The following is a 16894-nucleotide window of genomic DNA, read 5'->3' as shown; positions in this document are numbered from 1 at the left end:
AATTCTCAGGGTTTTCTTTTTTCCGAATTTGAGTAGCCACCGTGAGAAAACTATCTCAGTTCCCCCACATGTTGGTGGTGTTCTGAAGTGCCGCATGAATTCCAGCCTTTCAGAGGTTGCATCTACATAGGTGTTTAACATGAGCATTGCATCATATAAGAGAGACATAGAGACGTGTTGTGGCTGCAACAGTTTGCCAGCAACAGTGACCCAGTCAGCAACTGTGATGCCTGTAGGTGGTCACGCTGTAGTGTCTAGTTGACACAAGGTCCAGCATAAGTATGTTCCCAAAAGCACTCCCAAGACAATGGAGACCACACAGCAACTTTAATCTTATTACAAGAAACAATTCTGCTGTAGCAACCTACAGTGGGGTGATATTAAATCTGAAATTAGGCTTACAGAGAGCTTTCAAGTGTTAATTTATTGTAGCTAATATAACCCAACCAATCTAATCCAATAGGGTTTTTTGTTGACCTCATATTTGACGTTTATAATAGGTGCATCCTGGATGTAACAACTTCATTAAGAATGATCAACCAGCTAATTCCAACTGTGCATTTCATTACAGATCTGTCTCCACTCTTGCAGCTGGTGATGGAAGTACTACCAATTATGTGGCCAATGGGTGTGGCAGACACCCTATGTCATTCAACATTACACCATATAAGATTACAGCTAGCCCATCTCTCTTTTCTAGATCTCAGAACCACGGTCCAAACAAACGTCAGATTTGCATGGCAGTGTTCAACACAATGGATCATGTAAGCCCAGCACATTTGTTGGAAAACATATGGACATCACCACTGCATTTGGTGGCAAAGAAGCCAGTTGGAGAGTCCGTGTGTCCTCTTACTTTTTGTACAGATTTTTTTCATATTGGAGCTTGACAAGGCTTATAAACAAATCCCAGTCCCCAGAGGATATACAAAAAGTGTGAATTCTCTTACGTGACATACATGCTATACAGTGCTGCAACACTTTTCAACGGTTTATTGGTGAGATGCTAAGATACCTAGACTTCTATTTCTTTGACATTGATGATGTGCAGGTGGTACTATCTTCACCAGAAGAGCACAAACATCATTTTCAAAAAGCTTTCTGCCACTTCGTTGACTATGAAATACTACTGAATCTCACCAAATTATTTATCCCCACTATTGAAGTGACGTTCACCAGACTCACGATATCTGCCACTGCCATATACCCACCTCCAGATCAGTTTGCCATTCTGAGGATGTATTTGGTCCTGATGACAGTGCAAGAGCTTTGTCAATACATAGGCATATTAATGTCTTTCCCTGCTTTATATCTCATGATACTGAAATCCAATCAATCCTAGCTGGCCTGACAGTGCATCGTCCATTTCCGCTGATGTGGAATAATGATCTACAGAAGGCATTTGAAGCGTGACAAGCAAGCCTGACGTGGGTTACAGCACTTGAATGTCCTGCTACTGAAGCCCGTATGTAAGTCTTCTCAAATGCTTTGGCATGTTCTGTGAGTGTAGTTCCGCAGCAGTGTTCTCTAAAAAGCTAAAAGAAAAACTGTATTCTTGGCCAATTTCTTGTACAGAACTCGCGGCTGCCTATGAGGCTGTAAAATATTTCAGGTTTATGATCGAAGGCCTCACCCTCACCATATATTTTCATAGCTCCCAGAAATTTCATTGCCCATTTCACAACATTCAGTACAATGTTGGAGCCGAAAATGTTGTTGCTAACACTATCCAAAGTCAACCAATTGATTTCAGTTTGCAGCCAATAGTGCAGAACAACACAGAATTGAAGGACAAGGCCACTCATTTGCTTGCATCCCACTGCCAGGTGCTGATATAATAGTGTATTGTGACAAAGCAACATGCCAGCTACAGCTGTACATACCTGCATCACTACACTGCTGCAGATGCAACCTTTGCGTGGACTAAGCTGTCCAGGTATCCATGCTGTATGAGGGCACCAGCAACACTGTCTTTCTATGGCCTGCTTTGGAGAAAGTCTGCCGCTCATGGACGCAGGAATATCCCTTGCCAGAAATAAAAAGTGACACATCATATAAAGGAACCACTCTAGAACTTGGTTACCCCCAGAGACAATTTTGCACACCTACAAGAGCATCTCATCGGCCTGCTACCTATTTCTCGCAATTTCTACTACTGTCTGGTGGTGACTGACAAGTTCACAAGGTGGCCAAAAGTTTTACCCGTACAAGATCAGACAGCAGAGAGTATGTATGACTTGACTTGCAGTTGGGTAGAGCATTTTAGCTAACAAAACAGATTATATCCGCTGCAGCTTCGTGTATGGCAAGCCTCTGCAGTTGCCAGGTAAGTTCGTTTTTTCATCTGTCACTTGTCTGCACAACAGCTCTATTTGTTGTGAACCTCTGGAAGAATATGGGACCTTGTGCCACAACAAACAATCCACATTTGTTTTCACTGCCCTGGGCACTACAGAACTCATCTTTCTGTGCAGAAGCCAATTGTGTAAAGCTTTGGAGCCATCTTACCATGACCACTACCTGTTTGTATGTAAACTGGCACGAATGATGATGCAATATGAATGACAAGTGTGATTCTGCCTGGAACTGCAGGCGATGTATAAACTAACAGTTGTCATTTGTTTCTACTTGTAAAGGGACTTTTGTAATGGTATCAGCATTGCACTCTTGTATGATGAGGGATTGGCAACATTGGGTCAGAGATTTACTAGGTACTCTGGCAGACTTTGTGTGGTGAGAACACTAGGTTGCACCTTGCTGTTGATCTGACCAGATGGTAATAGTAAGCACTACATGTATCCCACTTCCTCATCATCCCTGGACTGAAGCTGGCACACTACTTACCAGTGTACAATATGGGACCTTCTCTCTGACACCTCCGCTTCATCTTTCTCTCTTCTTGTCCTCACAATTGGTGGGTCTCTTGTCCTTGGGTCTGAGTGACCTGCCCTTACTTTTTAACCTTCCCCAGCTTATCCCTCTTTTCTCTTATCCCTCTAATAGTTCTGAAAGCTAGTACAATTCCTTGTACCTTTATAGGTGTATGTTAGCAGTACTAAGAATTTTGCTCCTGAGGGTAAAAACTGACCAGCTCTTCTGTCTCATAATTTCACTACTTCGAATGAAATTGTTGTGTGCCAAAATTGATTGTCGCTGAGAAACCTTACTCTAGCATGTTGACATTATTTTAAGACATACATTTTCAAGAAACTTAAAAGATTACATGTAAGAAGTTTGAAATATTATTTATCAATTGCAAATATGCTCTAAAACCTGAAATTTGATTCGATTTCTGAGTATGATAAAACATATACAGCAAAAAGGTTTCTCTCATTTGCAACAGAAACTTATGGAGGATGTATACACTTAAGACGCTTGAAAGGTTACTTTTGGACCAGCTTTTTGAAGAGGAAGATTATAAATGTGTGTAGGAAACTGTCTTAAGCCCTGTTGCAGTAAGCTGCATTGATAATCACATGTTGTGCACGTCTTTTATAACCCAAGCCCCTGAACTGAACAACAAAAGGAGAAAGCTACATTTCTACAACAAATGTAACTACCAATTTGTTGTACAATGATAAGCATAAAAAAAGAGACTGCCACGCCATTGTTAAAGATTATCTCTGACTTAGTTAATCAATTAAGTGCTCTCTCATCTTCTGCAGAATAGGCACTAGTTTTACTCTTTTTTAAAATCACACTGAAGAATACCTAGTGAAGGAAGTTAAATAAACAAACTGAAGAAAGTGGAGCTAAAGCAAGAACTTAAAGTAGTTGACACAGGATGGTGTGCTTATATCAGTAGAAGACATTCCCTTGCATGAAGCATCTCAGTATATTGTGTAAAATGTAGCCCTTTATGTATCTGAGCTTTTTAGTGAATTTACATTAGATAGCCTTTTTTTACTGCTGAGTAAACAGTTAGTACCATAAGCTACAATAATGAAGTTTCATAAGTAAATGCAGATTGTAAAATGGAAAGTAAAAAAAAATTATGCTTAATCTGCATGTATTGTTTCTTTAAGGGGCTCCGGAACGCCCTATACTTGCAATGTTAAAATAACGCTTATAAATTACATGTTTCCTCACAAAGTATTTGAGGTAGGAAGTTGAACTTTTTACAGATTATTTATTGGAATATGGGATACAACTTAACACAGGGATTTTACAAAATTTTAGTTCAGTTATTAAAGATGATTTTTTTCAATTGTAATGAAAATTCACAACATTTTTTTGCAATTTTTTATTTATATATTCAAAAATATACAGTTTTTTGGAAAAAGGCTGTGTTAAATTATGCAGAAGGTACTGTGTAACATTTACTGAAAGTTAGAAACAAATATGTTTGGAAGATCCTTAGAAAACATGTAATTAGTATGAGAAAATAAAAGTTTTGGGAATTGAGCGACAAAGATTGGATTAACTTTTTAGTGCATTCCAGGTCCATAGGATGGATTATCTTCATCCTCTGCAAACTCCTCCTCCAGCTTCCTCTTGTTCCTCCTCCTGTTTACTCTTGCTTGTATTTCTAGACTCTTTACAGCCCTGTCTGCAGCCCGAAGGCGTTCCTTGTCTAAAGCAAGCATCACTCGTACCATGTTAGAACCTATCTTCATTCCCATATTTCTAAATACCTTGCACCGTACAATGTTGCCATCATTGAAAGTCGTAACAGCATCATACACACCAAAGTGAAGTGTTTCTATTCCAACAAATACAGTCTTGGGGATTCTCGACCATATAACACTATTTACACTTTCATTGGGGTTTTGAGTTTTTCCGTGAATACACTTTTTCAACAGTTCAGGTGCTGCTAAGTCTCTGAAAATAGGTTTTATCACCTCCATTATTGCATGAGGCAGACTATGCTTATGAGTGTACACTTCACCAGTTAGCAATCCTTTGTTATATTTACACCAACTGTCTTCTTCTTTGGGACACAATCTATGTTGGGGATTTTCATCGTGTTTATTGTTTACAGTAATAACACATACCTTTGGCTTTCCAACATTTCTCCTTTTCTTAAAAGCCTTCAGAGGATTTCTAATAACTTTACTTTTACTCATTTTTATACTTCAACAAAACAGAGACTCAAGAAACAGAATTAATTACGAATATTTTCGAGATAACGACAGAGTAAATAAACATGAAACAATCGACAATCACACCAGCGATATATATTGAACCATCACAGGTTAGCCACAACACATACTTTATCTCACATCACTAAAATGTACCTGATGAACACGGACGTTAATAATAACACCATTTGACAGCAGTTTAACAGCGCCACAGTGGGTCACGCCGATGTAGAACACATTTAAAAAAAAAAAAAAAAAAAAAAAAAAAAAATTAAAAATATTTGTAGTCTTCGGAATTGAATAAATTATATATCTATTAAAAGGTAATAGTCTGCAGATTCAGACAACGCAAAAAAGTAAAAATTGAACTTTTCATGATTTTGAGCCTTTCCGGAGCCCCTTAATAATGCAATATATCGTAGAGCTAGAATGAAAGTGCATTTTAATGTTAGAATCAGATTTTTACTCATTAATAGTGTGTACACTTCAATAAAACTTTCAGATGGAGTAATGTCTGTGTGTTTATCTTTCTAGGGCAGTATTTTACCCCACTCTTCTCATTTGTCAGATAGTTGCTTACAAATTCACGCCTATTTCTTATTTATTTATTTGGAGTTAATGTCAAACAGTACTGCAGAACATGGGAAAGGGATGCAGTAATAGAGAACTGAGTATGACAGAGTTGTAGCCTGTCATCTGAGTTACTCAATCTATACATAGAGCAAGCAGTAATATTGTACAACTCTGCTAAAATAAGGGGTTGACTGACCAGGCACATCATGAACCATCAAGGAATATATAACTATGTTACTGAGTGTGGGGATAAAAATTGTAGAGAGGAAGCAAGATCAGACAACTGTAAGCAGTCTGAATAAGTGCAGATTGCTGTGATGAAGAAACGTGTATAGGATAGCCTGACATGGAGCGCAATCTCTAACTGAAGACAGCTGCAACATTACTGCAGTTATGTAATTTTCCACAGAATTACATTTCATAGTTAATACTTTCAACATTTAATTAACAAATATGAAACATTATGAAGTCTGTATAATAATAAAAGCCTTTTTTTACGAGTAAATTGATTTACCCTCGAAATTGTCATTATAGTCAGAGTTCATTGTACAAGTATTTAACAAGTCTTACGTATGTCATTAGCATGTCATTAGCATGAGTCATTGAAACTTCTTTTCCCTTTTTTTTATGTTGGTAAACCCCTTTCATTCAGAATATATATGTAGTCCCTGTTAACCATTTTTATTAAGCACCTTTTGCTTGTTTTAGGCTGTGAAAGTGAAGCAGATACATCGTTAATGGTACCAGAAGGAGCTGCAGACAGTATTTCAGTTGTGTTCCCGTCACACACTGAACGTATGGTAGCAGAGGGGGTAACTGCTCCAGCTCCCACGGCACGAATGGGAGAGAGAGAGGCTCCAGATGGAGAAGAAGAAACAGCAGATTCTTCTCAATCAGCTGGCAGGTAAACAAACACACAGTTCAAAGCACTGTGATTATTTTGGTTGGGGTATTACTGATCTCATATAGTTTCTATGCCAAAAACACAACTGACCTTTTTCATGGGCTTTGTGGTTTGCTGCCAGTAATCTGTCAGTTTCATGCAAGTCACTGAACATTCCACACTGGTAGTTTTCCTATGTCTGTAACTCACAATTACAAAAGCCATCAGAACCATTTTCAAAATCCAGTGTACAATGATTTGATGCGTATCGTGGAATAGCTTGAGTGTGTGTATTCCTAATTTCATAGTATGGTCAGCTCATCATCTCCACAGTTTTCTCCTGAACGTCACAGATGCAGATTTGGTTCCTCTTCACCATCAGCAGAACGAAATGCTGCAGTGCTTAAACAGTGGTAGAGTTTTCCCTTCAAAACTGGCACAGTGCCATATTAATCATATTAATGCAGGTGTTTGCAGTATTTTCATTAGTGCAAATATTTTTCTGATTTTGAATCTATTAGAAAAGATTCTAAATGCTACACCATTGTCTTACAGTCTGCAATTCAGCTATCAAATTTGACGATTTCCATCTTGATGTAAACAAAAATTTATCACTGTCATTAGTGAGGCAATCACTGTTCACAACACACAACTGTTATGTTTTTGAAAAATCAGCAATGACAGTAGGCTGAACTTTCCATCAGTGGGTGTAATTATCTTGGGATGTAATTATTTTGCAAGTTCTGGGCTGTTTTAAATGATTTTCAGAATTGCAAAGAAATCATAAAAAGAGTGCAGTTGATGTTGTATATTAATTTTATTTTATTGTGCATTGTAATTCATGAAGCTTTTTAAATAGGTTTAGAAAGGCTGTTTTTCCACAAATGTTCAGTATGTACCATTCATTGCCATTTGACATTTATGCAATAGTCAGTATCTTCCCTCACATGCACCATGTCAACAGCGACGTTGAGGAAGGCAGCTTGGATGTGCTGCTTCAGTTCCAGGACAGATAGACTTGATATTTAACTTATGATCACATGAAGATATAGCAATACTGGGTCTGGCGAACATGGCGACCAGGTTAAAAACATTTGACCACCAGCTGTCCTGTGTCCAATGCATTGCTGTGGCATATGTTTAAAAAACACTTTGTCATCTCTATGGTGCTGCACTATTCTGTTGTGGTGTAAAATCATTACAGCCATTCCTTAAGCTTGTCCAGGTCTGACAGCTCCTGGCACTATCTGTTCGGTGAAGAAGAGTTTCATCTTCACTGTAGCACATAACATTCACTTTGCAGGAGTCACACATGTTCCACAAAACACTGCAGATTTTCTGCTCCTCTGTAGTGAATGTTTCATTCAGCTTTGCACCTGCATGACAGGTTGCTTCATCACTAAAAACTAGTGTCACTGAATCAATCTTCTTACAGATGGTCTTGCAGCGTGGTGCTACATTTTAACCATAGGCTTTTGTAATTACCTGCTAAAGCTGTGTCAAGTTATAAACAACATGATTTCACCTTCTGCTGTCTACATAACACATGTCATAATGTAGTTTTAGGTACGTTCAGTGCTCTGCTGCCTCTTGTACTCATTGTTTTAGGGCTCTGGAGATAAGTTTCCTTTATCCTATTAACTACTACTTCTTATGCAGTGCAACATCCAGATCCAAAATCCTGACAATCACTGTACTTACCATATTCATATGCACCAGTCGTGATGTGAACCACCAGAGTGATGACTTGTTCCCTACAACATATGATTATATTAAAAGGTGTGCTTTGTGAATGCACTTAGGGCGTATTAAATTCATTCAAAAATATATGAAATTCTTATTTTTTCCCCTAAAAATATTTGTTTATTCATTGCTATTCATGTAATTGGTCACCTCATGTTTTAGGTATGCAAGTGTGTATGAAAAGAATACAAATTTTCTGGCAAATATTTATCTTCAAGAGGTGAATTTCCAAGGGCTGACATTAGACACTTACAAATTAGGATCAGCTATAAGTAACTTTTGTAACTTAAAATTTCCTTCGTTGGAGAAGAAAGAAGATATTAATTGAGAATGATTAGAAAGGAAGACAGGTTGTGAAGGACTCAGGTGTTGGCATTAAGATTTTTTAAAAATGCATCATAACCAATCGTAGTTGGTTAGTCTGCAACCGAGCCTTCAGCATGCCTTACCGATTGTTGTTTACGTGATTGTGCCTGCATTGAACACTCCCTCTCCCTCTCTCCCCCTCTCTCTTTCTCACCCCACTTCTTCTCTCCCTCGCTCCCTCCTTCCTACCCTCTCCCACTCTTCCTCATTCTCTCTGCCATCTCCCTCTCATCTCCATCTGCCCCCTCCTTCACCCTTTCCCTTACAGCCTCCTCTCCCCCCCTCTCTTCCCCTTCTCCACTCCCACCCTTCCTCTCTCCCTATCCCCCTTCTCCTCTCCCCGTCCACTTCTCATCCCTTCCCTCCCACCCCTTCCCCTCTTGCCTTTTCGCTCCCCCTCCCCTTCCCCTCTTGCCTTCTCGCTCCCCCTCCCTTTCCCCTCTTGCATTCTCGCTCCCCCTCCCCTTCCCCTCTTGCCTTCTCGCTCCCCCTCCCCTTCCCCTCTTGCCTTCTCGCTCCCCCTCCCCTTCCCCTCTTGCCTTCTCGCTCCCCCTCCCCTTCCCCTCTTGCCTTCTCGCTCCCCCTCCCCTTCCCCTCTTGCCTTCTCGCTCCCTCTCCCTCTTGCCTTCTCGCTCCCTCTCCCCTCCTCCTCTTGCCCCACTCCCTCCCCCTCTCGCCATCTTCCTCTCCCCTCCCCCTATCGCCCCCTCCCCCTATCGCCACCTCCCCCCTCCTGCCGCCATGTATCACTGATTAATGGAAATATTCAAGTATCTTTTTTTCCCCTGTGTATCTGTTTCAAGGATGGCTGCAAGGGATGTAGTGCGTGTTCCACAGTGGGTCACCCATTCACCAACTCCAGAACTGAACGTAGCTTTCAGTGAAAGAGCCCGTGCTCAGTTGGAGAGCTTAGCAGCAGAAACTGGTTCTGATGGGACAGGAGCCACAGCAGAAACGATTGCAGCAGTGCTGCGGGAGGATCCTCGCTCTGTGTATCTACGTCGGCGTTGGGGAAGCCAATTCTACACTTTCCTTATAGCAGATCTCCATGTGAGTTGTAAATTTGATGATTCAGCGCATACAGTGAATGTTTTCCAGGTGCGTCCAGCAGGGAAAATGTGTGAATGTGGCCATCTCGAATGGCAATGCAGTTTACATGGCACAACCTCAGAATAGACACTATCTTCTTCTGATTGGACAAGATGTGAAAAGGCTGTACAGGTGCAATGTAACTCATTAGTTTAAACTGAATTGTGCTTCCTATTGACTACAGAGCTCTTTCTTATATTGTTTTCTGGTAAGCAGCCTGGGCAATTGTGTTTTAAGAGTATTGTTGCACATGTGTGCCGATTTGACCTTCACTGTGGAATGCCATGTATTTGCCAAACACAACAACATTGCTGTTGTGCTTCTGCGGTACAGACACAAATTTAATGAAGTAGTTGGACTTTTAATTTATTATTGAAGATTATCTTCAAAGGCGTAAGAACTTTGCACTTCTGTAAAAATACGGCACTGTTGTAAACTATGTAAAAAGATTATGGAATCAGATAAATATTAAATATGTTGATTATGCAATTATTTCTTTTCGTTTTAAATATAGATGTGCATTTGCTCATCATGAATTAAGTATATGACATATCTTGTAAAGGCTAACTACTGCCTTTAGTATAGTGTAAGTGTAATATATAGAGTATGTGTATTTTGTCCTTCCATTCTCCTTATCAACTCCACAGCTGAGCTGATAAATCTGAGCTGACCAGGTACCTAACAAATTACTGTACGAATGTGTGTTGTAAGTATATAAATTTGTTACATTTTCACTTGCTTGCAGCTGTATTACTATCGGGAAGAAATTTTTAGCACGAAAGTATACATATATGTTAATTAAGTTTTGAAAAAACCATACAGTCACCTACACTGAATGGATAAAAAATTACAAGTGTGCCCTAACATGCATGTACATATGCAAAAATTCAGGATTAATTTCATACAAAACAAATGAGAATAGCCAATTACACCCATGAACATGGACATGGGCTGTCACAAAAAATACACACACACACACACACACACACACACACACACACACACACACTGGAAGATACAGGTTGGAGTAACTGGATTGAGCATCCTCATCTTCATTCTTTTAGAACCTCAAAAATTTAGCTCCCAGTCACGTCATCTGGTCCTCCTCAGCCCAGCAAGCCACCTACATTGATATTGACCTCCACTTCATGGATGGCTCCTTCAGAGTCTTTCTCCACATCAAATGTACCAACCACTAACAATACTTCTATTTTGACAGCTGATACTCAATCCACACCGAGGAGTCCCTTCCACACAGCACAGCTACTCCTGTTCGCCGCATCTGCAGTTATGAATGACCCCTCTCCAGATATGCCGAGGACCTCGCTGTTGCCTTCACAGACGGAAATTATCCTTCCCACCTTGTCCAGAAACAGACTCCCATATCTTGTCCCCCAGTCACAAACCATCTGCCATATACCCACAGACCAGCGAAAAGGGGTCCCTCCTTTGTGACTTGCTACTAACCAGGATTGGAGCAACTGAATCACACATCTCCCTAGGGATTCGACTATCTCTTGTCATATACAGAAATGAGAAGTATCCTCTGTACTATCCTTTCCACCACCTCACATCATGGTATTCTACCACCCACCCAATTATGAAATATCCTTGTCCATACCTATTCCACTCATCTGTAAAACATTTGGATGAAGACCTGTTCTATACTTGCTTCCACAACCCCCTTCACAAGCATTTCTTACTCCATTAAAGACAGGGCCACCTGTGAAAGTAGCCATGTAGTATATCAACTTAGATGCAACCACTGTGCAACATCCTGCATGAGCATGACCACTAACATGCTGTCCTTAATGGTCACTGCAAAAATGTGGACAAGAGGCATCCATACCAACCAATTGCTGAGCGTGAAGTGCAACAGAGTGGTTTACTTCAACTGCTTCACAGCCTGTGCCATCTGAATTCTTCCCCATACCAGCTTTTCTGAATTGCATAGGTGGAAACTCTTGTGCTACATATCTTTCATTCCCATATGCTCCTCTCGCAGCCTCTACCTTTGCTATTCCCTGTCCACTTACCTTTTTACCCTACTTTGCTCCCACTCCAGCCTCACACACACACCTTCTATCCCCTCAGTGGACTTTTCCTCTTCTTTGCTTCACTTGTCCCCTTTCTCAGCACAGCCTCTCAGTGCTGCACCTAGGATCCTACTATCCTGTCTCTGCTGAGTTCTTGTCCACTCCCACAGGCAGCACTAAATCAACTTTCTCCTTCCATACCCTGCTAGCCTTACCCCTTATCCATCCCACACCTCCCACTTCAGCCAAGGCTACTATTCACCTCAGTTGGGTCTCAGTGCACTGATACACATTGTATGTATGTAGGTGTGTGTGTGTGTGTGTGTGTGTGTGTGCGTGCGTGTGCGCACTGCTCAATACGTCCTCTATCTGTCTGTTATAAATAATTGAATTGTAAGTGTTCAAATTAATGATATGAATATAATAGAGGGAAACATTCCACGTGGGAAAAATATATCTAAAAACAAATATGATGTGACTTACCGAACGAAAGTGCTGGCAGGTCGATAGACACACAAACATAAATTCAAGCTTTCGCAACAAACGGTTGCTTCATCAGGAAAGAGGGAAGGAGAGGGAAAGACGAAAGGATGTGGGTTTTAAGGGAGAGGGTAAGGAGTCATTCCAATCCCGGGAGCGGAAAGACTTACCTTAGGGGGAAAAAAGGACAGGTATACACACACACACACACACACACACACACACACACACACACACACACACACACACACACAAGGAGACATTTGTAAAGGCCAATGTCTGCTTGTGTCTGTGTATGTGCGGATGTGTGTGTGTGTGTGTGTGTATATATACCTGTCCTTTTTTCCCCTAAGGTAAGTCTTTCCACTCCCGGGATTGGAATGACTCCTTACCCTCTCCCTTAAAACCCACATCCTTTCGCCCTCCCTCTCCTTCCCTCTTTCCTGATGAAGCAACCGTTTGTTGCGAAAGCTTGAATTTTGTGTGTATGTTTGTGTTTGTTTGTGTGTCTATCGACCTGCCAGCACTTTCATTCGGTAAGTCACATCATCTTTGTGTTTAGATGAATTGTAAGTGTTATTGAAATAGACAAGATATTTCTCAAGACTAAAAGACAGGGGACAGGAAAGTAGATATGACATTGAATGGGAGAAAATATACAGATGAAAGGATAACTGTGGTTTCAGAGGAGCATATTTAGCTCAGAGGAGAAGTAGTAGTAAATTGGTATCACAACACGTCCTTCCAGCTATATCTAGAGAGATTGTGTGGGCATGTGCAGGCAACTTTTGCTCAATAACCTGCCTGATGATAAAGAGTCTCATATGATGGATGTAGAGAAAAGCTAGGGAAAATACTAGGTCGTGTCTTTTGCATACAATATGCAGTACTAACTGACTCTATGCAAACCTCAAGCCTTTTGTGGGTGCCTTTTTTTCCGCATTTCAGCAAGGGCATTTTTTTCCCTCTATTCATATTAAAATTGTGATCAGTTAACTGTATTTATTTTTTGATTAACTTTATTATTGTCATTTACAATCGAAAACTGTGAGGGTGTAGCTGTCTCCCATAGGCCTTTTGTGAGCTGTTGTGTTGTCAATTACACGTGAAGAAATAAAATAAAAAAAAACATTGTTTGTGTTTTTATATTTTACTTACCAAAATGTGAAAACAATCCTAGAAACTTCATTTGTCACATAATAAGAAATGAGCTGATACAAGCCACTATAGAAATGAAGCAATAAGTCCAGGGTTTCAGAAGTGACAACAGTATTCAACTCTTGAAAAAACAGAAACTGATCATTGTAACAGTTTTTATGTACCTGCTGTAGTGTCAGGCACATCCAGAGGTGGTAAGACATGTTTCCAAAAACTGTGTAAAAGCACTAAGTTTGGAGTAAATATGCTTCCAAAAAAGACAGTAATTTTGTGGTACATTTACTTTACATGTCTCGTAGAGAAACTATTTTAGGGGTAAGCAGACTATCCGAAGGGTCTTCACAACAACATGATTTGATGGTATGTATACTTCCTAAGACCCTGAAAGCTATATTTCACAACAAACACAAACTACAGCTGGCGCAGTAGACTACCATTAGATGCCAGGGGGGTACAGAAGTGGTACAACATATTCCCATAAACACAGTGAAGAAATACGGTTACTGGTAAGTGTATTTTCGAAGGCCAGTGAAGCAGCTGAATCAGTGTTTGTCTGTAAAGTTGATGATATGTGCTAAACCACCCACTGCACAATGATTTGTGTGTCTGATGCTACCCTTGGTTCCTCCATTGTGCACCATAATGATTGTGTGGTGTGGTGTGGTGTGGAGATACGTATTTGAAATGGTCACCATCCCATAGCGGTGGTCATCAGGACATCTTTTGTCTCAGAAAATTCAAGGTTATGCTGTAATGGTCTTGAGATTTTACAAATATTCTTGAATGCTACTGAATGATTTTGAATATTGTAAAATAGTCACAAATTTTTTAGAATAAAAGTTGGAATTGCCACATATCACATTAATGCACATTTCATCAAAACCAATGAGTTGGCAATGTTATAACGATGTAGAAACAACTTCAGAATAACAGTATAGAGAGAAATTATACGAACAAAGAGTGGTTGTGTGAATGAACAATTTTGGCAACAAAAATGATATAGTTCGAGAAAGAAACCAGTGAATACAAAATGGGAAGAAAGAAGATTTAAATCCATTTATATGATGATGAACCAAAACAAAAGTGTAAACTTCCCAGCAGAACTCCTAAATTTACTCAGTGTATTGTAAACCTATTCAAAAAAGCTCCTAAACATCGCCATAGATGTAGAAATATTAACCGGAAAAGAAAAAGGCAAGTCAGTATTCAGACTATGAGGCCCACTCATTTTGACTCGCATACCATTCTACTTTAAAAAGCTCCAATTTCTGGTAGGACTAACATTCTGTATAAGTATCAACAAAGCACAAGGACAAACACTCGATTACTGTGGAGTGAATTTAAAGAATTTTGTTTCTTGTGCAGACAGTTACATGTAGTGCATTCATGTGTTGGACACTACAAAACTTATTTGTCTTTGCATCAAAAAGGAAAATGCCAAATGTAGTTCATAGCAATATACTTTGAATATGTTACATGCTATATGACAGAGATGATTAATTAAACATTTTTTTAATCAATATGGAAAACAATTGTAACAAAGGACTAAGCAAAGTGGGTCCTTTTTAGTCAGTTATTATATAATTTCTACACATTTAACTTAGTCATGAAGAAAGTGCCCTGGAAACTTAACATTAAAAAAAGTGATCAGGATTAGTGAACAAAGCCTTACATCCTCTCCTTTTCAATTTAAGATTAAAACTTTTGCTGGAAAGCTGAGCAGTCAAATCTTGTATATTGAATCAATAGAAAACTTTCATCTATTATTACCACTCTCCCACTCCTCCAGTAGTATCAGTGCGTCACTAACTTTTACATTATCCATGCAAGAGAGAGATGCCAATGAAAGCTTTAGCCACAGATTAAGGTTGACTGGAGAAGTAAGTATTGTACAAGACAGCTGATATGAACCTAATGACATACTGAAACTGCGTACTAGGCCCATACTTAAATGCAGAGCAGTATAACTTAGAAGCAGTGTTCCACCATTTACATATGTCACATCTTTGGTATGGGTATACAGTGAAACTGCATTTATACATTTCTCAGCTCTATGTTTTTGCACTTGTGCGTTGTATACTGTACACGTTTTTGATTTTGCATGCAAAGTTACCCCACTTTCATGTTTTCGATTTATACACTTTCAGACTTTTGTGCTATTTTTTTACTCCTTCACAGTTATTTTTGTTGCCCTTATACATTCGAAACACCAAGAAATCATCTCGAAGTGTTTCGTATATGGTGTGGCCAGTGATTGTTAGTTTTCAGTCTGCATGCAAAGTAAAAGTTATTATTGTGGGCCTTAGCTACAGTACACTTGGCGACACTGTCGTTGTTGACCTTGTGGCAACTGGTTTCGGGTTGCATAATTTGGGGCAACATTGCTCTCGGCAGTGGCCTTCACATGATGCCACTTGGGGGTGCTATTGACCGGCCAAGCAGCGGGTAGCCACTTATGAGCAGTTGCCACAAGACACCAGGGAAAACAGCAGCAGTAGTGACAGGGTCAAAGTTGCTCACAGCAACAGCTACACATGTTCTCAGTGGGGGCATGATGCGCTTCGCCATGTGAATGAATGAGCACTGCAGAGTAGCGGTTCTCAATGGCATTGTGCAGCGGGGCTCTAAGGAAGGGGAATGCAGCCCGCAGTCCAATAGTCACACAATACATACCAATGGCTCTTGATGGTAGTGTTAGCAGGCGAAGAGTGCACTGAATGAAACTAGGAGTGTTTTTGCAAAGAGTGTACTCAATTTTTTTAGTGTAGTTTAGAGTTTTCGTACATGCTAAAATGAGTTCATCACCGAAGATGATGTCTTTCCGTGCAGGAGAAAGTAAACGTAATTGAAGAAGTGCAAATAAGTCCTAGTGAACAGAAAATGAGTATTGCAAAGCATCTCAGAATCCCATGTTCTACATTAATTACCATACTGGCCAATGAAATGCAGATAAGATCTTGTGCTTTGAAAGCCAGGCCAAGCAGTAAGAAACACATGCGTATCCAGGGTGGAAAGTGTGCAGACTTGGAAAAATGCCTTCAGACTTGGTTTCAGCTACAGTGTGCAGCTAATGTATCTATTTCAGGCACAATAATGAAAGAAAAGGCTTCAGAATTCACAAAGAAGTTAAATACTGAAAACTTTCATGCTTGTTCTGGTTGGTTACAATGCTTAAAAGCAAGATGTTGCATTACTGTCCACAGAGTTTGTGGGGAGGCTAACAGTGTGGATAATGTCACTGTAGAATGTTGGAAAAAGCATGATCTCCCAACTATAATTGCAAATTAGTGTGTGAAAGATATTTACAACACAAACGAAACGAGTCCCTTATTTTAACTTGTTGCTTGACAAAACATTGACATTTATGTGGGATGCCTGCTTTGGGGGAATGAGAAGCAAGCAAAGAGTGACGGTACTCCTTACCATAAATGCAGATTGCTCTGATAAACTCCGCCCACTAGTGATTGGGAAGCTAGCGAAGCCTA

At 39.9% G+C, this 16894-nt stretch overlaps 2 protein-coding genes across 4 annotated transcripts in view; one reads left to right on the top strand and one right to left on the bottom strand.

Moving 5' to 3' along the window:
* The window catches only part of LOC126262550 (tRNA (adenine(37)-N6)-methyltransferase), a 104455-nt gene extending 94228 nt beyond the window's left edge, over positions 1–10227 (top strand). For both annotated transcript variants that reach the window (XM_049959241.1, XM_049959240.1), the window contains 2 exons: positions 6363–6558; positions 9450–10227. In XM_049959241.1, coding sequence (XP_049815198.1) covers positions 6363–6558; positions 9450–9822 — 569 coding nt within the window. In that variant the 3' untranslated portion in view covers positions 9823–10227. The remainder of the gene's footprint in view (positions 1–6362; positions 6559–9449) is intronic.
* LOC126262553 (uncharacterized) overlaps positions 1–16894 on the bottom strand; it is a 371380-nt gene that overhangs the window by 290059 nt on the left and 64427 nt on the right. Inside the window, exon 2 of one of the 2 annotated variants that reach the window (XR_007546741.1) lies at positions 5156–5237. The exons of the other annotated variant lie outside the window; for it this stretch is intronic. The gene's annotated coding sequence lies outside the window, so the exon portion shown is untranslated. Of the gene's footprint in view, positions 1–5155; positions 5238–16894 lie in introns of those variants that run through there. 2 annotated transcript variants of the gene reach the window in all.

Source organism: Schistocerca nitens, chromosome 6, assembly GCF_023898315.1.
Source record: "Schistocerca nitens isolate TAMUIC-IGC-003100 chromosome 6, iqSchNite1.1, whole genome shotgun sequence".
In the NCBI taxonomy this organism is placed as follows: domain Eukaryota; kingdom Metazoa; phylum Arthropoda; class Insecta; order Orthoptera; family Acrididae; genus Schistocerca; species Schistocerca nitens.
Note: the sequence above shows the minus strand (reverse complement) of the source record. Positions and strands in the feature narration are given on the sequence as shown.